This window comes from Zonotrichia albicollis, chromosome 10 (assembly GCF_047830755.1).
Source record: "Zonotrichia albicollis isolate bZonAlb1 chromosome 10, bZonAlb1.hap1, whole genome shotgun sequence".
NCBI classification, from domain to species: domain Eukaryota; kingdom Metazoa; phylum Chordata; class Aves; order Passeriformes; family Passerellidae; genus Zonotrichia; species Zonotrichia albicollis.
This window is the reverse complement of record NC_133828.1, coordinates 35,655,657-35,672,352: the sequence shown is the minus strand read 5'-3', so window position 1 is coordinate 35,672,352 and position 16,696 is coordinate 35,655,657. Positions and strand designations below refer to the sequence as shown.

At 43.4% G+C, this 16,696-nt stretch overlaps 1 protein-coding gene across 1 annotated transcript in view; it reads right to left on the bottom strand.

Moving 5' to 3' along the window:
• Nucleotides 1-15,549, bottom strand: part of SLC49A4 (solute carrier family 49 member 4) — a 67,597-nt gene extending 52,048 nt beyond the window's left edge. Inside the window, exon 1 of the mRNA XM_005485153.4 lies at nucleotides 14,548-15,549. Within this exon, the coding sequence (XP_005485210.1) occupies nucleotides 14,548-14,881 (334 nt within the window). The 5' untranslated portion in view covers nucleotides 14,882-15,549. The remainder of the gene's footprint in view (nucleotides 1-14,547) is intronic.
• Nucleotides 15,550-16,696: the final 1,147 nt, after the last annotated feature.

Sequence of the window (16,696 nt, the reverse complement as noted above, 5' to 3'; positions counted from 1 at the left end):
TCTGCTAACACACGGAATAAAATTGAAAAGTCAGTGTATTGGGCCTGCCTCGGATTCCACAAAGGCACTTGATTGCAGAGTGGCATAAATTGTGTTTGGAAACTCAATGGAAAATAAATACATTCTCAAGAATAGCATCAATAAAAACTGGGAACCAAATACAAACACTGCATGCAAGAGAGAACAACTACCAGGTCGTATGTAGCTAATCCAAAATTACAGAATGACAGATAATTTTGAGGTGGAAGGGACCCACAAGGATTGAGTCCAACTCTTAGGTGAATGGCCCATAGAGTGACTGAGCCCACCACCATGGTGCTATCAGCACCATTTACAGCATGCTCTAATCATGGATTGAAGGCCAAGAGATCATTGGTGCTATTAATTGCTGTTTCTATCATTGGGAGCTATTAACCACAACCTGGACTTCCCTTTCTCCCTGACTACTTGATGCTGATGCTTCTGTTACTGCCCCATTTCAAACCTCTGTTTTTAAAATAAGCTGAAGCAAACTGCTTCCATTCATCTCCCTGGCTTTATGTGGCACTGCCAAGACAGCATCCCAATCTCAACTGGAAAGATTTAGGACCTGAGTACTTTTTATTTTCTGCTTGAAAATGAAGCTAACTCAATTTAAACATTCTGTAAGACAGGTGACAGCATCCTTCTGGCATCAAAATGTAAGAACCAAACTCTATCATACAGAACCTGTCTGAAATAAATTAAACCCAGAGCTACATAAACCCTCAGTCTTGTCTAGGGCACAAGAAGGTATTTTTCTGTACTAATCCACAACACAGTCCAGTTCCACCTTTCAGTGGAGGATTGCAGGGCAGATTCCACCTGACATTGCTTCAATTTCTGTCTGACATAAACAGTTGGCAGACTGGGATACTCATATGAAATATGTACTAGAAATTTCTTGAAATGCAGACGTAGGAGGTAATGATCTTCAGAGGAGCAATTTCTCTTTATAGTATCTTACAGCTGTTGCAACAGAATCTGTCAGCAATTGCTGCCCAGTTAACAGCAAGGTTATCAGCAGGAGTTTGACATTTCTGTATAAATTGATTTACTTGCAAAATTTAAATCTGAGAAAGCAAATTCTGTACACGAACACAACAAGCTGAAGTAAAATAGTTTCTGTGATTTGGACAAACTTTCTCATTGGGGTCAGAATTTCAGTAGAGCCAACATCCCAGAAGTGTCATCACCACTGATGGGGGGAACCCACAGGGAAGTCCCTGACAAATCAGCAAGACAGAGGGGTGCCAACTACCAGATCTGACCCAAAGACAAAGTAATCTCTGCTGCTTGTTGGGCAGACACAGCAAGGCTGTGTGCAAACTGAAAGCATGAGGGCCAATACACATGCTTTCTTTTTTCCAGTGTACCTCTCAGATGAGGAAGATGCACTCTGCATAAACATCCTCATGTGCATCCTTGTAAGGAGGGTATCCCTCCCAAATTCTGAGGTCAGTTAAGAATTTTGAAAAAAACACAATACAGCTCAGAGACTCAAAGCACAAAATTGAGCCTATCAAGTGTTTCACAGAGAAGACACTCATCATGAGGGAGGTCACTGAACACATATAACCACTAAAACAGATATGGAAGCTGACAGAACATAATTGTGAGAAACAAAACTAAACAGAATGCAATTGAGAGCTATTACAACAATGACACAACCACTCTGCAATTCCTGAGCTGCTGCATCTTTTATTTGCACCCCAACTGTAAGGAAACCAAGACACTTAAGTACACATTCTAATGCACAGCTTGCCTCTGGTATGTATTATAAATACTGTTCCCATTTTTAAGTTATTTTTATTCTTCTCCACACACCCCTCTCCTCAACATTCATTAAAGCATGTAAAGTCCTTATTTTTCTGTTTACTCTAGCTCCAAGAACTTGTTAGAAAGAACACCTGTTAGAAAGAACAACAAGCTAAAACAACAACGCCAAGAGGCTGCAGGGTGCCTTTATCTCATTTGCATGGATGAAGCCAGGCCCACATCAACAGTGGACCTGTACTGCTTTTAACATTATCCCAGCATATTAGGCAAGCACATAATCAATCTCCAAAAATATGCCAAGGAAAGTATCACTTAATTCTCCTGCTCTCTACTCCCCTACATTTAGTTATTAGAGACTTAATGATGCAAATTCTTTACAGAGTTGGCTCCACTACCAGAGATTTAACCACAGTTGGTGACACACTACCCATGTAAACACAAAGCAGTATTTCAGAGTTTGTGCAGCGATTTAAAAGTCTGGTAGTGTAAATAAAAAAGTCCTGGTTTTAAGAACTGAACAGGCTAAATCTAAGCTTTCAGATATACAAAAAGGTAGCTTACAAGTAATGAAGCTTCCTTCCACATGGCAGTGAAGGATTTTGAAGCATCCTAACAGTTTAACATCAACAATGGGGAAAAAAGGCAGAATATGTAAATTAGAAATCTGCATTGCAAGTTTATACAAGTGCTGTAAATTCTATTCAGCAATCCAGAGGCTGACATTTTGCCTGAACAGATAAACAAAGTGCTGAGCTGAATGGTATTTGCCTGAAGATCAAAACGACGATTTTAGAATCAGTTTTAGACCCTTTATTAGAATATCTCCTATTCTTTAATAACACGTTTCTTGGTTTCAAAGGAGACCAATTATTTTAGCCAATTATTGTTATTACACATTTTACTGCAGAAAGCATCCCTTTTATCTGCAACTAATCCAAGTGCAATGAACCTCTCCTAATGCTTGCAGAGCATCTCTCAGAGAAGAGAGCACTGGCCTGGGGCAGCAGGACCTGCATCTCTCAACATGCCATAGGAAATTGGGCAGGCCACTTCCCTTCTGCTTCCCCCTGCCCTGTGTCTTGTTTATTCAGGCTATGAACACAGGGAAACAGGAGCCTGTCCCACCATTAGTATTAGAAAGTCTGTTAAATCAGGTTTTCTCTTCACCTGAGGTGAGTGCAGTGCTGGGATACAACAAAAAAGAGCAATTTAAGTACTTCCTAAATCTGTGACGTTAACACTTGTATGAATTGTTCTTTCTTCTCTCACCACAGGTAGCTGCTTTCTACTCTGAATACCAGTATCTAATAAAACAGGAAAATTCAGGTGAATCGTTGAATCCATCTTTGCTATTTGATAAAATTAAATCTACATAATGGCATGTGCTAGTGTGTACACAGAGAGAGATGCTGAGCAATTAACAAAAATGGCCAATAATGCAGTTGGGGGCTAAACCTCCTCACTAACTCTGAAGCTAAAGAAAGGATGTCACTAACAAGCTGACAGAAAGTGCACAACAAGAAGCCTTTGCTCTAACTCTCCTGAATGAACACCAACAACTGAAGCACTTACAGCACCACACAAGGGGAGGGAAGCGCTTCCATTTCTCTTTCCACTCCTTTCAAGGACTCCCAATTGCACAGCAGGCTCAATTACCACACACTAACTACAGAGCCTTACCTGTGGCAACAGAGAGCAAAAACAATTATTCTTATACACATCAGCCAGGGAAGGTGTTCTGTTGTTACCTTGATAGCACTTACTCACACCACTCAATAGTGCATGAAACTCTTCTTTTTAGGAAGTACAGAGGCATTTTGTTTTGCCTCAACCAAGTATCAAGAAGCAACCGTGCAGCAAGGATTGGCAGCTCCATTAAATACTGCCCAGTGCATCTACTAAGCAGGACACTAAGTGCAAGGTTTCCTCCTTTTATTATCCCTGCTGTGAGAGGGGGAAATAAAGAGCTGCAAGAGCTTCACTAATGTAATATCCATGCAGGTCTTGTGACTTATAGGAAAGGTCACTGAAGTGAGCTTTCAAATTTTCTATGTGTGAACAGTTTCAGTGTTACTTGAACATTAAAATGCATCAGGCACTACTTAGGGTACATAGTTCATTTAAAAGACATCTTTCTCAGCACTATAATGAGTCCTAAACCCATCATATTTTTTAAGGGTCCTGATCAATTCTCTAGGTTCATGTGATTAATTAAAATTATAACACCACAACCTTTCTCAAGTATTTAAAAGGGATGGCTCTCTTCAACAAATAAAGAAGTAAAACAAAAAAGTTTCTAACTGTGCTTATACTTGATGTCCTATATTCCAGAAAAACACCAGCATTCATTCTTTGCAAAAAGCAGAAGACCTCTCACTTTCAAAACACATCACTCCCTCTGGCTGAGTCACAGATCTCCAGCTCTGAAAACAGGAAAAGTCCAAAACCCCCTCTCTACTAAAAATCTGCATGAGAAAGCTTAATTTACAGCTTTTGAGGAAGTTGGAGCATTGATCACAAGCTCCTGCAGCACAATTACAGCGACAGCACAGCTACAATAGCACATGCATGCCAGAAGCATTAAAAAACCAAAGTTATGGCAGGAAGTGATGGAATAGCTCTGAATGTCACCACTAGGAGAAAGCAAGGCAAGCCACAATTTCCCCAGTGCTGGGAATATATTATTTACAATATATAATCATATAATTGTAACTAAAAAACTTTTTAAAGAATTTTTTATCATGTCTTTGGTGTGCTCAGTTAAGGCAATACCACAGTGTCAGTGGAAGAATTCAAAAACTCTCCAAGAAAATTTGTAAAAAATGAAACAGCTGCCAAAACATATTTCTTCAATTTACTTCTGCTCTTTTCAGCACTGACCATGGTTTTGAGGGCTTGGGTGTTTTTAAACAAATATTTTATATAAATCAAATATTTTTATTTGACAATGTCAGACTACAAATTTTCACAACAGGCAAGATTATTTCAGGACCTGTGTTATGTACGCACTGTTTCATAAGTCTGAAAAGGCAAGCAAATCCCCCTGTTTCACATGGCTCCTTTCCCACAAGTGAAAAGAAAGAAGAAAAAAAGCACAGGTGAAAAATCAGCAATGCCGAAAATGTCCAAACTTTACTAACAGGTAATGAATGAACCTCTTTTTTGTGTTTGCTTCAGACTTTTCCCTCCTAAAACATAACACAAAGCTAACTGTTAAAAACAACATCTGCTGAAAATAATTAATAAAAAATATTTTGTTTATGCAGTTGTGTAATGTTTTTACTAGAATTCAGAAATCAGTAAGGTGCGGTAAGTTTAGCATTACCAAGTGAAAATTATCTTTCTTTGTTCATACTTAGTTTCTTCTGATAGAAAAAATACATATCATGTTAATTCTTTGAAGAAAAGTCTCAGTTTTCTTTAAAGGGAATAGATTCAGCTTTTGCAGAACAACAGCCGCTCTACTCTTTTTCTCTTTAACAGAATTCTAAACTAATAGCTTGGGATTATAAATACAGTATAAACATACAGCTAGCAAAATGAATGCAATATAACTTTCCTAAGTACTTGACTACTTCCATAATAAAAACCTATGAGAAAGCCCAGGGGACTTTGATAATAGAGAAATTATTGTTGTCATTCACATTAAAAAGTTAGTACCAGCTACCTTTATGCAGCATGGATGCCACACTATTAAAAACTCCTAGAAAAAAAAGGAGACTGACAAAATTTCAATGTTTTTTAAATGCAGCAAGGCAGTGCAAAACAAAACAGTATTTTAGCACTTTTAGTCCCGTTCCACAAGGCTTTCCAGAAGGGAAGAGATACCAGCCAGAGGGGCTACAAACATCCTCTTTGCATCCCAGCGGTGCCTCCATCACGAGGCCGGACCTCCGTCAGCCCCAAAGCCACACAAGAGGGAAGAGCCGCCCTCCCCTGCGTCAGCAGCGCCCGGAGAGTCCCGCGGGAGGCACAGAGGAGCTGTGACCCACCAACCTCGGGGCAGGCACGGCTGGAGGCAGGGCCAGCTCACCCTCTGGCTGACAGACACTGCCAGGCACAGTGCAGAGCTTTGGCTGTGAAGAGGCAAAACACCCGGATCTTGTTGGAGATAAGAAAAGGCAAAAAGGTCACTTGTGTCCCAAGAGATTCCCACCTCTTGGTTTTAAAAGTGCCTCTCAAGACAGTTCACAGAAGCTGTGCTGCTGACCTACACTGCTGTGCAGGCATCTGCCCCCACCCCACTTGCTGCAGTCCCATTTCCTACTGCCCCTCAAAGTATCTATTTCCCTGTGCCTCCTACTCGACTCATTCCTTAACCTCTCCCATTCCCAGCATTTCTTGCCCTCTGGCTCCAGATCTTATTTCTGCATCTGTGCCTCCCATACTACACCCACTACCTTGCTCCACACTCTCCCCTTCTCATCCATCCACAGGCTTTTCTCACTCCTTTGAGCCCTTGGATCTTCTTGCATCCAACCCCTCCTCCTCCTCCTCAACAACCAAGAGGAGTGGAGAACAGAGGAAAACAGGAGGGCAAGATGGGCATACCACAAGACAGGTGAGGTAGGAAGTAGAGAATAAGCAGTGAGATTAGAGTGAACTTGGGTCAAGAGAAGGTTATGAAGAGTAGTAAAACCATGTGAGCATACAAGGGAGGTATCAGTGCACAGTTGCCCTGGTATTACTACCCCTGTAGTCAACTTCTAAAAGCTGCTGTTGACAAAATATCTTCCTATCTGGACCTGTGTCCTGATCCAGTTCAGGGATGCTTCAGTGCTTTAACTGCTTGTGTTAGCAGCTGCATAAGAAAAGCAAGGGATCATATTTTACACTGGTAAATTATTTCCCTATTCATCAGCTTCCCAGCATCAAGGTGTATTAAGTTGCATACACAATCACAGAATTGTCAGAGTTGCAGGGGGCCTCTCGAGATCCTTGAGTCCAAGCCCTCTGCCAAGGCTCAGGATGACCCAGAGCAGGTTACACAGGAATGCATCCAGATGATTTTGAGTGTCTCCAGCGAGGAGAAGTGGCTCCACAATCTCCCTGGGCAGCATGTTCCAGTGCTCTGCCACCCACAACAAAAAGTTCTTCCTCATGTTGAGGTGCAATTCCCTGTGTTTGAGTTTATGGCTCACTGTGCTTGTACATGCAGCGTGCCAAAGCCCAAGCGCGTTATCCCAGATAACAGATTACTGTTGTCACATGAGCTATATGCAAACAGAATTATTTTACTTTCCACCATGGAAAAGTTCTTCCAAATCAAGCATACAGCTTCCTGATATGCTTCACCACGTGATGTTTAAACAGCTGTCCCAGTACCCCTACTCAGCTGCAAAGACCTGTGTGAAGAGGGCAAAGGGCACAGCAGCTGCATAGGAGAGCAGCATAAAGAGAATGTATGGAAACACGGCAGCAATCAGAGCTGGGGTGGAACCCCACCCAACAGAAAGACCTAGCTCCAGTAGAGGACATCTACCTACAGCCCCAACTGATGCTTTTCAACTCAACCGGGCCCAGCAGGAGGTACGGAAGCACTACTAAGAATCAAGCTAGCATTGCTATGATGAACCAGAGCAGCATCAAGTTAATACAATTCACCAGCTCCTAATTAAAGCACTCTGTGTTTCTAATCACTGAGTATCAAGTGGTCTTTTGCAGCATGCCAGACTCCAAGGAGGATGGGCCAATCAATTCTCTAATGTGTCTCACTTCTGGAAGCACTTGCACAAACACTCTGTGAACATTCATATAGCCACAGTAGATAAAATTTAGCAACAAAAGCCAAGTTTGGTTTCGTCTTCCTTTTTCTTCTCTTCTGATGGTACAGAGGAAAAGTATGTCTATACAAATATGCACACCAGCACTCATCAAAATAAATTTTGTAAAAGCAAGCTGATCAAATACCTGCTCTAGTGGGATTTACCTATATTCAGCTCTCTAATTGCTTCTTTCATCTCTCCACATGAAAAGCAACACTTCATCTCATTTCTTCCAAGATTTGTTAGCACAGGAAAATTAATCTCTTTCACAGGATTTGATAGGTGTGGATCAGTATCACTTAAAAGATAATGAAGTATGGACCATTAATAGCATGCAGTAGCTGTCTACAGGATGAGAGAGACAGACTGCAGTAAAGAAGGTATTTTCCTTCAAACTTCTTTTGTATTTGGTTCAAGTGCATCAAGCACTTGCATTTTCACCAAGCACATGCACCTTTCACTTCTTGAGTCAAGGCATTCTCCCCTGGCTCCTTTCTTAGCTGAAGCCCAAAGTTCACATTTAACTTTCATTCAATCCCAAAGAGCTTCTTGCTGCTCTGGCTGGAGTTAAAACCTTTGCCATTTGTAAGAGACATAAAGGTCATAATAGCCTGAACCTGAACAGCTTTTAAGGACTTTGCCCACTATGGCAAACTGTATAAAGAAGCAACTGCTCATCTGTGACCACCAAGCTCTCCAACCTACCCCTCCCCCTTGAATATGACTCCATGAATTCCTGGAAATTTGGACAGTAAATTATACCACCTGATGGAAACTTGAGATAAGATAAAGGTGGTACTATTTTCCAATTATCTCAGACCAGGAAGAGAAAAACAAGCTGGGGGAGCACTGGCAATAAACACAAGGAATCTACACTGAAAGCCAACACAGCAACTGGGCTGAAAGTTCTGACTGGGTCCAGCAGGTGGACGCCACAGCTCACCCATTTAAACTGAGAATCTCCCAAATCAAAGAGAAAGACTGAACATGGGACTAATTAACATTGGAATAGAGGGAATCATTTAACCCATAGAATAAAAGAACTGTGCAGCCAAATGAGCACTGATTCCTGTGTTTGCTAAGATGCATAAATGGTGAAAGTCTGGAGTGACCTCAGGATCCCCCCACACTGAGAAGAGGAGGACCAGCAGGATGTCTTCTGGATCTGTGGGTAGTGATATCTTTCTACTTAATCTGTCACTCCCTTTCTCCCTCTCTTTTTCTTATTCCTCTCTCTCTACCTCACATTTATGTTAAATAAAATCCGTACTACAAACTTGGACATATGGTCTCATTTGCACCTTAATTCACGCAGAGGCATCTCTCTAATAATCATAATTACTGGATCCTAACACCATAAATACTAAGTAGAATCAGTTGTTTATTATGAGGCTACTCTCTAATCTCTGCATCACACTTGCCTTCTTACTTGCTCCCTTGCCATTCTACTCACATTTTTGAATCTGTAAGCTTTCCCATGGGTATTTCTTGCAGACTGTACTAACCTGCCGAAGTCAGAATGCCTAAAAACTTCTACTGTTGAAGCATGTAAATCCTTTTGGCTTGATGTCACTAAGTTAAAGTCTCACAGCCTTAGGCCAAGTCTTATCCCAGATGATTTTAGCTGAGGCTCATGCTTGAACTTAGCACACGAATTATCAAATTGGTCACTTTGAAATACTGGGCACTCATCTTGCAGTCATGAATCTGAGATAAGAAAAGTCTATTTCTGAGATCATGACAAAAAGGAAATGAAAATGCATTTCTTTGCCAAAGGTGAAAATTCTCAGACTTTGAAGGCTCACAAGCCACCTCTTTTGTCCTTCTGTTAAGCATCTATGGCATGACAGAACTATGAATACTTCCATCAAAAACTCCCATTTTCTTCTAAGTGCCACCATGGAAATTACTTCACATAATCCATTTATATTAACAATGGAACCTATCAGCAACTACACTTGCAGTGATTCTTCTAAGTTATTAGTAACATGTCCAAGTTATACTTAGATTGTCCAAAAGCCTGAATGACAGAGAAGGACCCTGAAATGCCAAGCATAATGGGAACACTTGAGAAAATCTTCCCCACCTGTTGGATTCACTCGGCCATTCAATGCTTTCACCAACTTCTAGAAGGACAACCTGCTTTCTCCCTGTACCCACTTTCACATGTCTCAAAATAAACCCAAAGGCATTTCACAAACACCTCCTAGACTAAAATCTCAGGAGAAAACAAGTTCACCTGGAGTCACCTCCCTTAGGTCCCAGTGACCTTATATGTGAGGTGGAGGTACCCAAAGGACCCATGAAAGCAAAACCAGCATATGCACCCAGAATCAAGTGACAATCCAGGAACTCCAAACATGAAAGCTGCCATGCACAGTTCTGCTTCTACGTCATGTGTAGTTTATTTTATAGGGAGAACAGTTATTAAGAACATTTTTTGTATTAGTAAGGTCTGATTTAGTACTTGTACTCAATATCATGACAATTTTGTCAGACTGCATTAAAGAATTTAATCTCAAAATTCCCAAGTGGAAGAGAAAGAGCTATCAAATGTCTTCAGAGAAGGAAACCAAGATGCATGATTTAGGAGACAGCAATATAATAAAGAGTTTGGTATTCAGGAAAGAAATAACTACTCTTACAGATAAAAACTTTCACGGTGTCAATGGACAAGCCAATCTTGATTAAAACCAGAATCTGATTATTGAAGTTTTCTCTCTACTTCATAATGTAATCACTAGAATAACATCACAGCATAAATTCAATTTCAGCAAAATAAAATTACTGAGATTGTATATGCAACCCACATAAGCATATATAATTTTATAAAAAAGGACCAAGAAATAGATTACATTCCACTTTTACAAGTAATATGTCTCATCCTCAAATTCAATATAAAACTGTTCACTGCATTCCAAAAATTAATGAAAAAAATCACCATTCTATTCAATTTGTTCAATGTAAACTATCATAAAATATTTCATCCTTCATTGCCTCTTCTTGCTTATATGGGAAAATAATGAAGACTGACATATATTGCTTCTAGGTCTCACTTTGTAACTAGGAGCTTAATAAAACCCCCTTGGTGAACCAGATCCAGCGTTTGATTTCGAGTTAGACATATAAACATCCTAACAGTCCTGTGTGGTTGTATTTACAGTTCTCAGGAAATGAAACACTCAAGGCACAAAATGTACATAAACACTCAAGCATCATGTGACAAATTGTAGCTAATTTTAATCATGTAAACAACAAGGGTCCATCCAATAGCACACTTAAGTAATTTCCCATTTAATTTCAGTCTTATTAAATCTCTAAAGATAATTAGAATTTAAACAAGGACTCTCTAATCCTATTGCTAAAGAAAATACACCAAATAAGACACATAGCTCCATGGCACCCTCTATCTTTTCACCTTTCTTCACTAAGAAACCAACCAAGACAACACCTCGAATACTACACATAGAAAACAGTTTTCAAACCCACCCAAAATGGCACATACTCAGAAGTGACATATAATTGCTGAATTTCATCATGCACCCATCCCAGAACAGGACTAAGAAATGTGACAGATGCCACCACTGTCCTTACACAGCACCCAGCCAAGGAACATGGAAACCCCTGGGGGTGCCCAAGGGCTGGCACAATTCAGCCAGAGGAAGTTGGGAGGCAGGAACAGGAACAGAGCTCATTCCCCAGAGAACTTTCAGCTGTGATATGCGAACCTCACTATGCATCTGAAAACAAATGTACATTTGAGGACAAGAGCTCAACAAAACCACAAAATAGCTTTCAGTTTACACAGTTTACAGAGATATGGGGTAAATCCAGACTTCCTCCATCATCTCAAAGACCCTTTAAAACAGTGTGATAAATCCCTTCAAAAATGTCTTCTTTGAGTCTGCTCAGATCTTCAAGTAAAAAGGCTTCTTTGTGAAGCCTTGTGAAGGCCATCACTACCTTCCTGATGAAAAATCATCTTCAGCTTCATAAAAAACATGATATCCCTACAGATCCATAGGAACATGGTCTTAAGTCAACCAAGACTTTTTGTCATGCTGCTTCTGGCACCAAGACCCTTCTGGGTCATCCTCTGGGGAGGCATACAGTTGCCAGAATTATTCCTCGGGGAGCCAGAAGTGACACCATCTCTACACCTTTCCCAGTCCATGTATTCCTGCCATTCCCCAATTGCCTAGCCTGGGCTGGCTGCAACCAGGCCTTCAGAGTGAATCCAGGGGATACCCTCAGCAGGCCACAGGGGAAAAGGTCACAAAGGCCAATAAACCTTCTGAGGTTAGAAAAAACAAAAAAATTGTAATTCCTCCCTCCTAGAACCCTTCTGTACAGAACTGAAGAAAAGAAGTTATTTAGCACACCTCTCACTAAAAATAAACCCTGCTGTTGTCTCTTCTCAGAGGGCCCCACACTTCTCTGAAAAGCTATAATGGAAGCGGCTCATGGAATCCAAGAAATGCTTCTTGTAACTATTAGTATGCTATTCATGAATATTTATTCTTTCAACTTCCAATTAGTTAAGAAGCAAAAAAAAAGAAGAAAAGTGACCAAACCTTTGCCAGTGACCGAACCAGTACTGAAACAAGGAGCAGGTGCACAAGATGCACAACAGAAATCTGGTACGGATACAGATTTATGCTGTGAACTATGTGCTGTGAATGAACAACTAAAAACCAAAAAGACCAATTCTTCTGAACTTCTTCTGAAGCATCATAACACAAAATCAGATTAAGTGACAGCAGGCAGATACTTATAAGTTCGATTTACCTCTGACTGTGAAGTATAAGACTATCTAACAGCACAATCTCCTCTCAGATTCTGACATGCCTCATCTACAGTGTCATACTTCTGATACTTGCCAGGTTTTACATGTTGACACTTCACAAATACATTTCTTCCTGACAGCTCCTTTACTAGCCAACTCCAGTAACAAATGATTCAAGTCAAAGAGTAAATGGTGTAGCTTCTCCAGAGTAAATCTGGTGTAACAGCAAGCAAGTGAAATATGAGCCTTGCAAGATCAGATTCAACCAACTTTACAGCTTCAAAGCAAAAGTCAAGATCCTCCTGGAACACAGGTACTCCAAAGAGCAGGTAACTCCTCCCCACAGCATGCCTCCAGTGAAGTGTGCCCCATGGCTGACTGGGGGCTCAGCAGCTCTCCTGTCTGCTCCACGATGAACCAAGTGACAGGACTCCACCATCACTTCCAAAGTGAACAGCACCACATTCTCTGTGGGAATCACCCAGACTCAGCAAACAGCAAGAAAAGAGTATCAGAAAACATTCAGTGCCCTCACAAAATCTGCTGAACTGGAAAGAACTTGCTCCAGTGCCCATATGTACTCCTTACGCACACAGCCAAATGAGTTGAGATGCCCTGTTCAGGTTACCTACCAACATTCTCTCAATAAGGACAGCAACAAACCAAGAGTAAAGGGGTTGCTCATATCCGCACCTCCAATGAACATGAGAATTGAAAAAAAAAACCCAACAAACACACAAAAGAACCCTCCAAAGCAATTGGTTAGGGAAATGAGAAGAACACCTGATACATATTCTCATCAAAACAACCTACACATGAAACCAAGAAATCCCACAACTACACTACTAATCATAATACAAAAGCACAAAATACTAAAGTTTCTTTTCCCATTAATTGCTTCAAAACTTTTACAGTATTATTTTGCAGTGCTCAGGATCAACTTCATAAAAAATGCAGAAATAAAAATACAGACTCAGCTCTCTAAGCATAGGTTCACATTTACCTTTATTTCCTTCATGCCATGGGCAGTCTTCACTGTAGAAACCAAACTAACTTGCTTTAATTTTAAGATCATTAACAACACTATTATGTATCAATCCAGACAGATATTGCCAGCTCAAGTCTAAACTGCTTGAGAGAAAACTGGATGAACAGCCACCATGGACTCATTTCCAGAATGTACTTTCAGCCCAGTAAATTTTATTCCCCCAATGCCTCTTCAATTTTAGGAAAAGTAATTACAGTTTTGAAACAGGCCTTCTCAAATACAACTTTTCTCCCTGCCTGCTTTCACTTTCCCTTCCTCTTCCCCTTCCTTTCCCACAAATGAGCTATTAATTCCTAAATAAATGGAATACGTAGCACTTAGGATCAGGAGCCACAAGGGTCCACTGGTGACTATCTCCTGTTTAGAGGTCTGTTTAAACAGGAATTAAAAGAAATCCCTTCAGTGGATTTAGGCCCAAAAACTGAAATCTGCAAACACCTCAGTGGAATGGTCCCCTGGGTGACCACAGAGGAACCACACAGACCCTGGAGAAGTTCTCCAGAGACAAACACCATTTTGATAAGTTTGCTACTGAGATGCAATGGTCTGAACACAAATTAGGAAACTCTTCCTTGTACTCCTCTTTGAAACACCAAAGCACTACTTCTCTCTGTTCTCTGTCTCTGTATCCCTAGCACAATGGAAAGAAAACCACCAACTTCATGTCCAGCCTGCTTTTAAAAATGAAGAACTTCTTTCAAGATGCAGTGGCCACCCTGAGCAATGGCACTACTTGATCAAAACATCAACGCGTGTTTGTTTGACAGCAGGTAACCAGAAATCACCACCAGGTCAAACAGCTGGATGGCAATGCCGGACTGGAACAGCTCCTCCAGACCCACACCTCCCATGCGACGTCAGATGCCCTAATTCCGCTTAGTATCTTCCTTGTGAATGGACTTTGATGAGTCTTCGTTTGGGCAGAGTACTGAAAACAGCAGTCATGATGCCTTTTAGGTATTAGTCAACCCTTTTTAAGGCCGAGGCCATTGGGCCCGAGTGTTCCCGGTCTGGCAGCGTCCCCTTCACCGGCCACGGGACCGCGGCGCCGGGGGACACGGCCACGGCGTCCCCGCCTGGCCCGGGGAAAGCCACAGGAGCGGGTCGGGGAGTCCCGAACCCCCGGCCCCGCCGCCCCCGGCCCCGCTCACCCTTCTTGTCCATGAGCCACATGAAGAAGAAGCAGGGCGCGAAGCCGATGGGCCCCCAGAAGACGAGCAGGGCGATGTCCCAGCCGCTGAAGCCGAAGGCCAGGCGGGCCGAGTTCTGGATAGGGCCCCATGTGTTCCACACCAGGCCTTGGGCGAAGCCCAGCAGCGAGAACAGCAGCAGCACCAGCCACCGCCGCCCGTACACGCGGCCCGACAGCGGCGGCAGCCGCCCCGCCGGGACCCCCGCCGGCCCCCGCGGCTGCGGCCGCGGCTGCTGCGGAGGCGGCGGCAGGAGGGGCCGCCGCTCCTCCGCGCTGCTCCAGCCCAAGCCCATCTGCGGGGGCGCTGCCGGGGGCCCGCAGGGGAGGAGGGGACGGGGCCGGGGGAAGGGACAACCACACTTCAGCCCCCGAGCGCGGCAGCGCTGCCCCGGCCCGGCGCTGCCGCATGCGCGGTCGGGGAGGGCCGGCGGCCGCCTCCTTCCTCCGCCGGCGAGGGGAGGAGGGAACGGGCGCCGCGGAGGAGAGCCGGGCCCGCCGCCCGCGGGGAGGGAGCCGCGCCGGCGGGCAGCGGGGGCGTGCGGGACGGGGAAGGCACCGTGCCGCGCCCCGTGGGGAGCGGGGGAGAGGAGCCCGGGGCAGGAGCGCGGCGGCCCGCGGGCGCGGCCGCCCGGGTGTCACCGGCTGGGCCGGGGAGCTCCGGCCGTCACGCCGCCACCGGCTCCGCCCCGCCGCGGCTCCCGCCGCGCTGTCCCTTCCGCCGCCGAAGGCGGTGCCGAGCCAGGCCCGCCCGAGCCGCCCCGCAGGCAGAGCCGCCGGAGCATGGCCGGGGCGCAGAGCTGCCGTCCCCCCGCGCCGGGTAGGTGCCCCTCGGCCCGGACCCCAGCGCGGCGCGGCTGCAGGCCCGGGCCGAGGAGGGTATGGGGAGGGTGAAACGGCGGCTGAAGCGGGGCCGTAACCGGGCCCGTGACCGGACCCGCCGAGCCCCTCCATCAGCTCCTCCTCCAACACGTCCCTGTCGGCCGCAGGCCCCCTCAGCAGCGAGCTACCTTCGCGCAGGGAGGTGCTGCAGCAGGGCGTCCCTCGGATATCGATCCTCTTAAAGGGAGAAGGAAATCGTGTTGCTTTAGTGGATATAAATCAACCACGGTCCGAACTGAGAGGGAAAACATATCAGGGTTCGGGTACAACATGAACAGAAGTCCATTTTAAAATAATTCGGGTCAATATACCATCATGCGGGGAACACTATGCTCATTAGTGTTATCATTTAAATAGATTGAAGTATATATTCATTTGATTAGTTTATGTGAGAATTTATCTGTAGATCAACCATCTGTACTTGTCATAAAATTAATGGTTCGTATGCTGCACAGTGCTTCATGTGCCCTAAAATATTGGGTATTTCAGTGTGGCTTGATTAGACATTCTGTCACCAAGTCTGGAAGTTGGCTTGATTAATGCCTGTGTAATTAAATGACGAGAGCTGAACGGTGGGATCCCCACAGACTGGTTTTATGTCCAGTGTCAGTGTCATAACTGTTGATGTGCTGGGCAGTGCACAGCTGAATTTTACACATGGCCACCATCCCACAATTTTGCAGCCAAAACCTCCAAAGTTTCATTTCATTCCCATGACATTCTTCTCAGAACATAACAGACATCGCTTTTTTTTTTAGTCATGCAGCTCAGTTTCCTAGACTGAAAGTATATGCTGACTGAAATCAGCAGAACTATGATCAAAAGAAAATTATGTTTTGTCTACAAAACTTCAGGAAATGCCACATGAAAAATAAAATTCACACACAGTTAAATAATGGGGGACATACAGAAAACTCAAATTTGAGGCTGCTGTGTACAGCTGTAGTGACAAAAGTACAGTAAAAACATAGGGTGAGATTCAGACTTCTTCATGGCTGATATATATTCTGGTAGTGATTTGGAGCTCCCAATAAGATTAATTCCCCATTTTACTAAGTCTTTTTCATACATTACCACCTCAGCATAGTTTAGCCCATGCCAAAACATTCTTTCAATTTAAAAAGGGTATGTTACAACTGTAATTTAAGTGATTTGCTGGCATTCATCCAAAGACAAAGTGCTGCTATTTGCAGAAGTAAACAATGTGAAAAAGTACTTCTCTCTTTGAA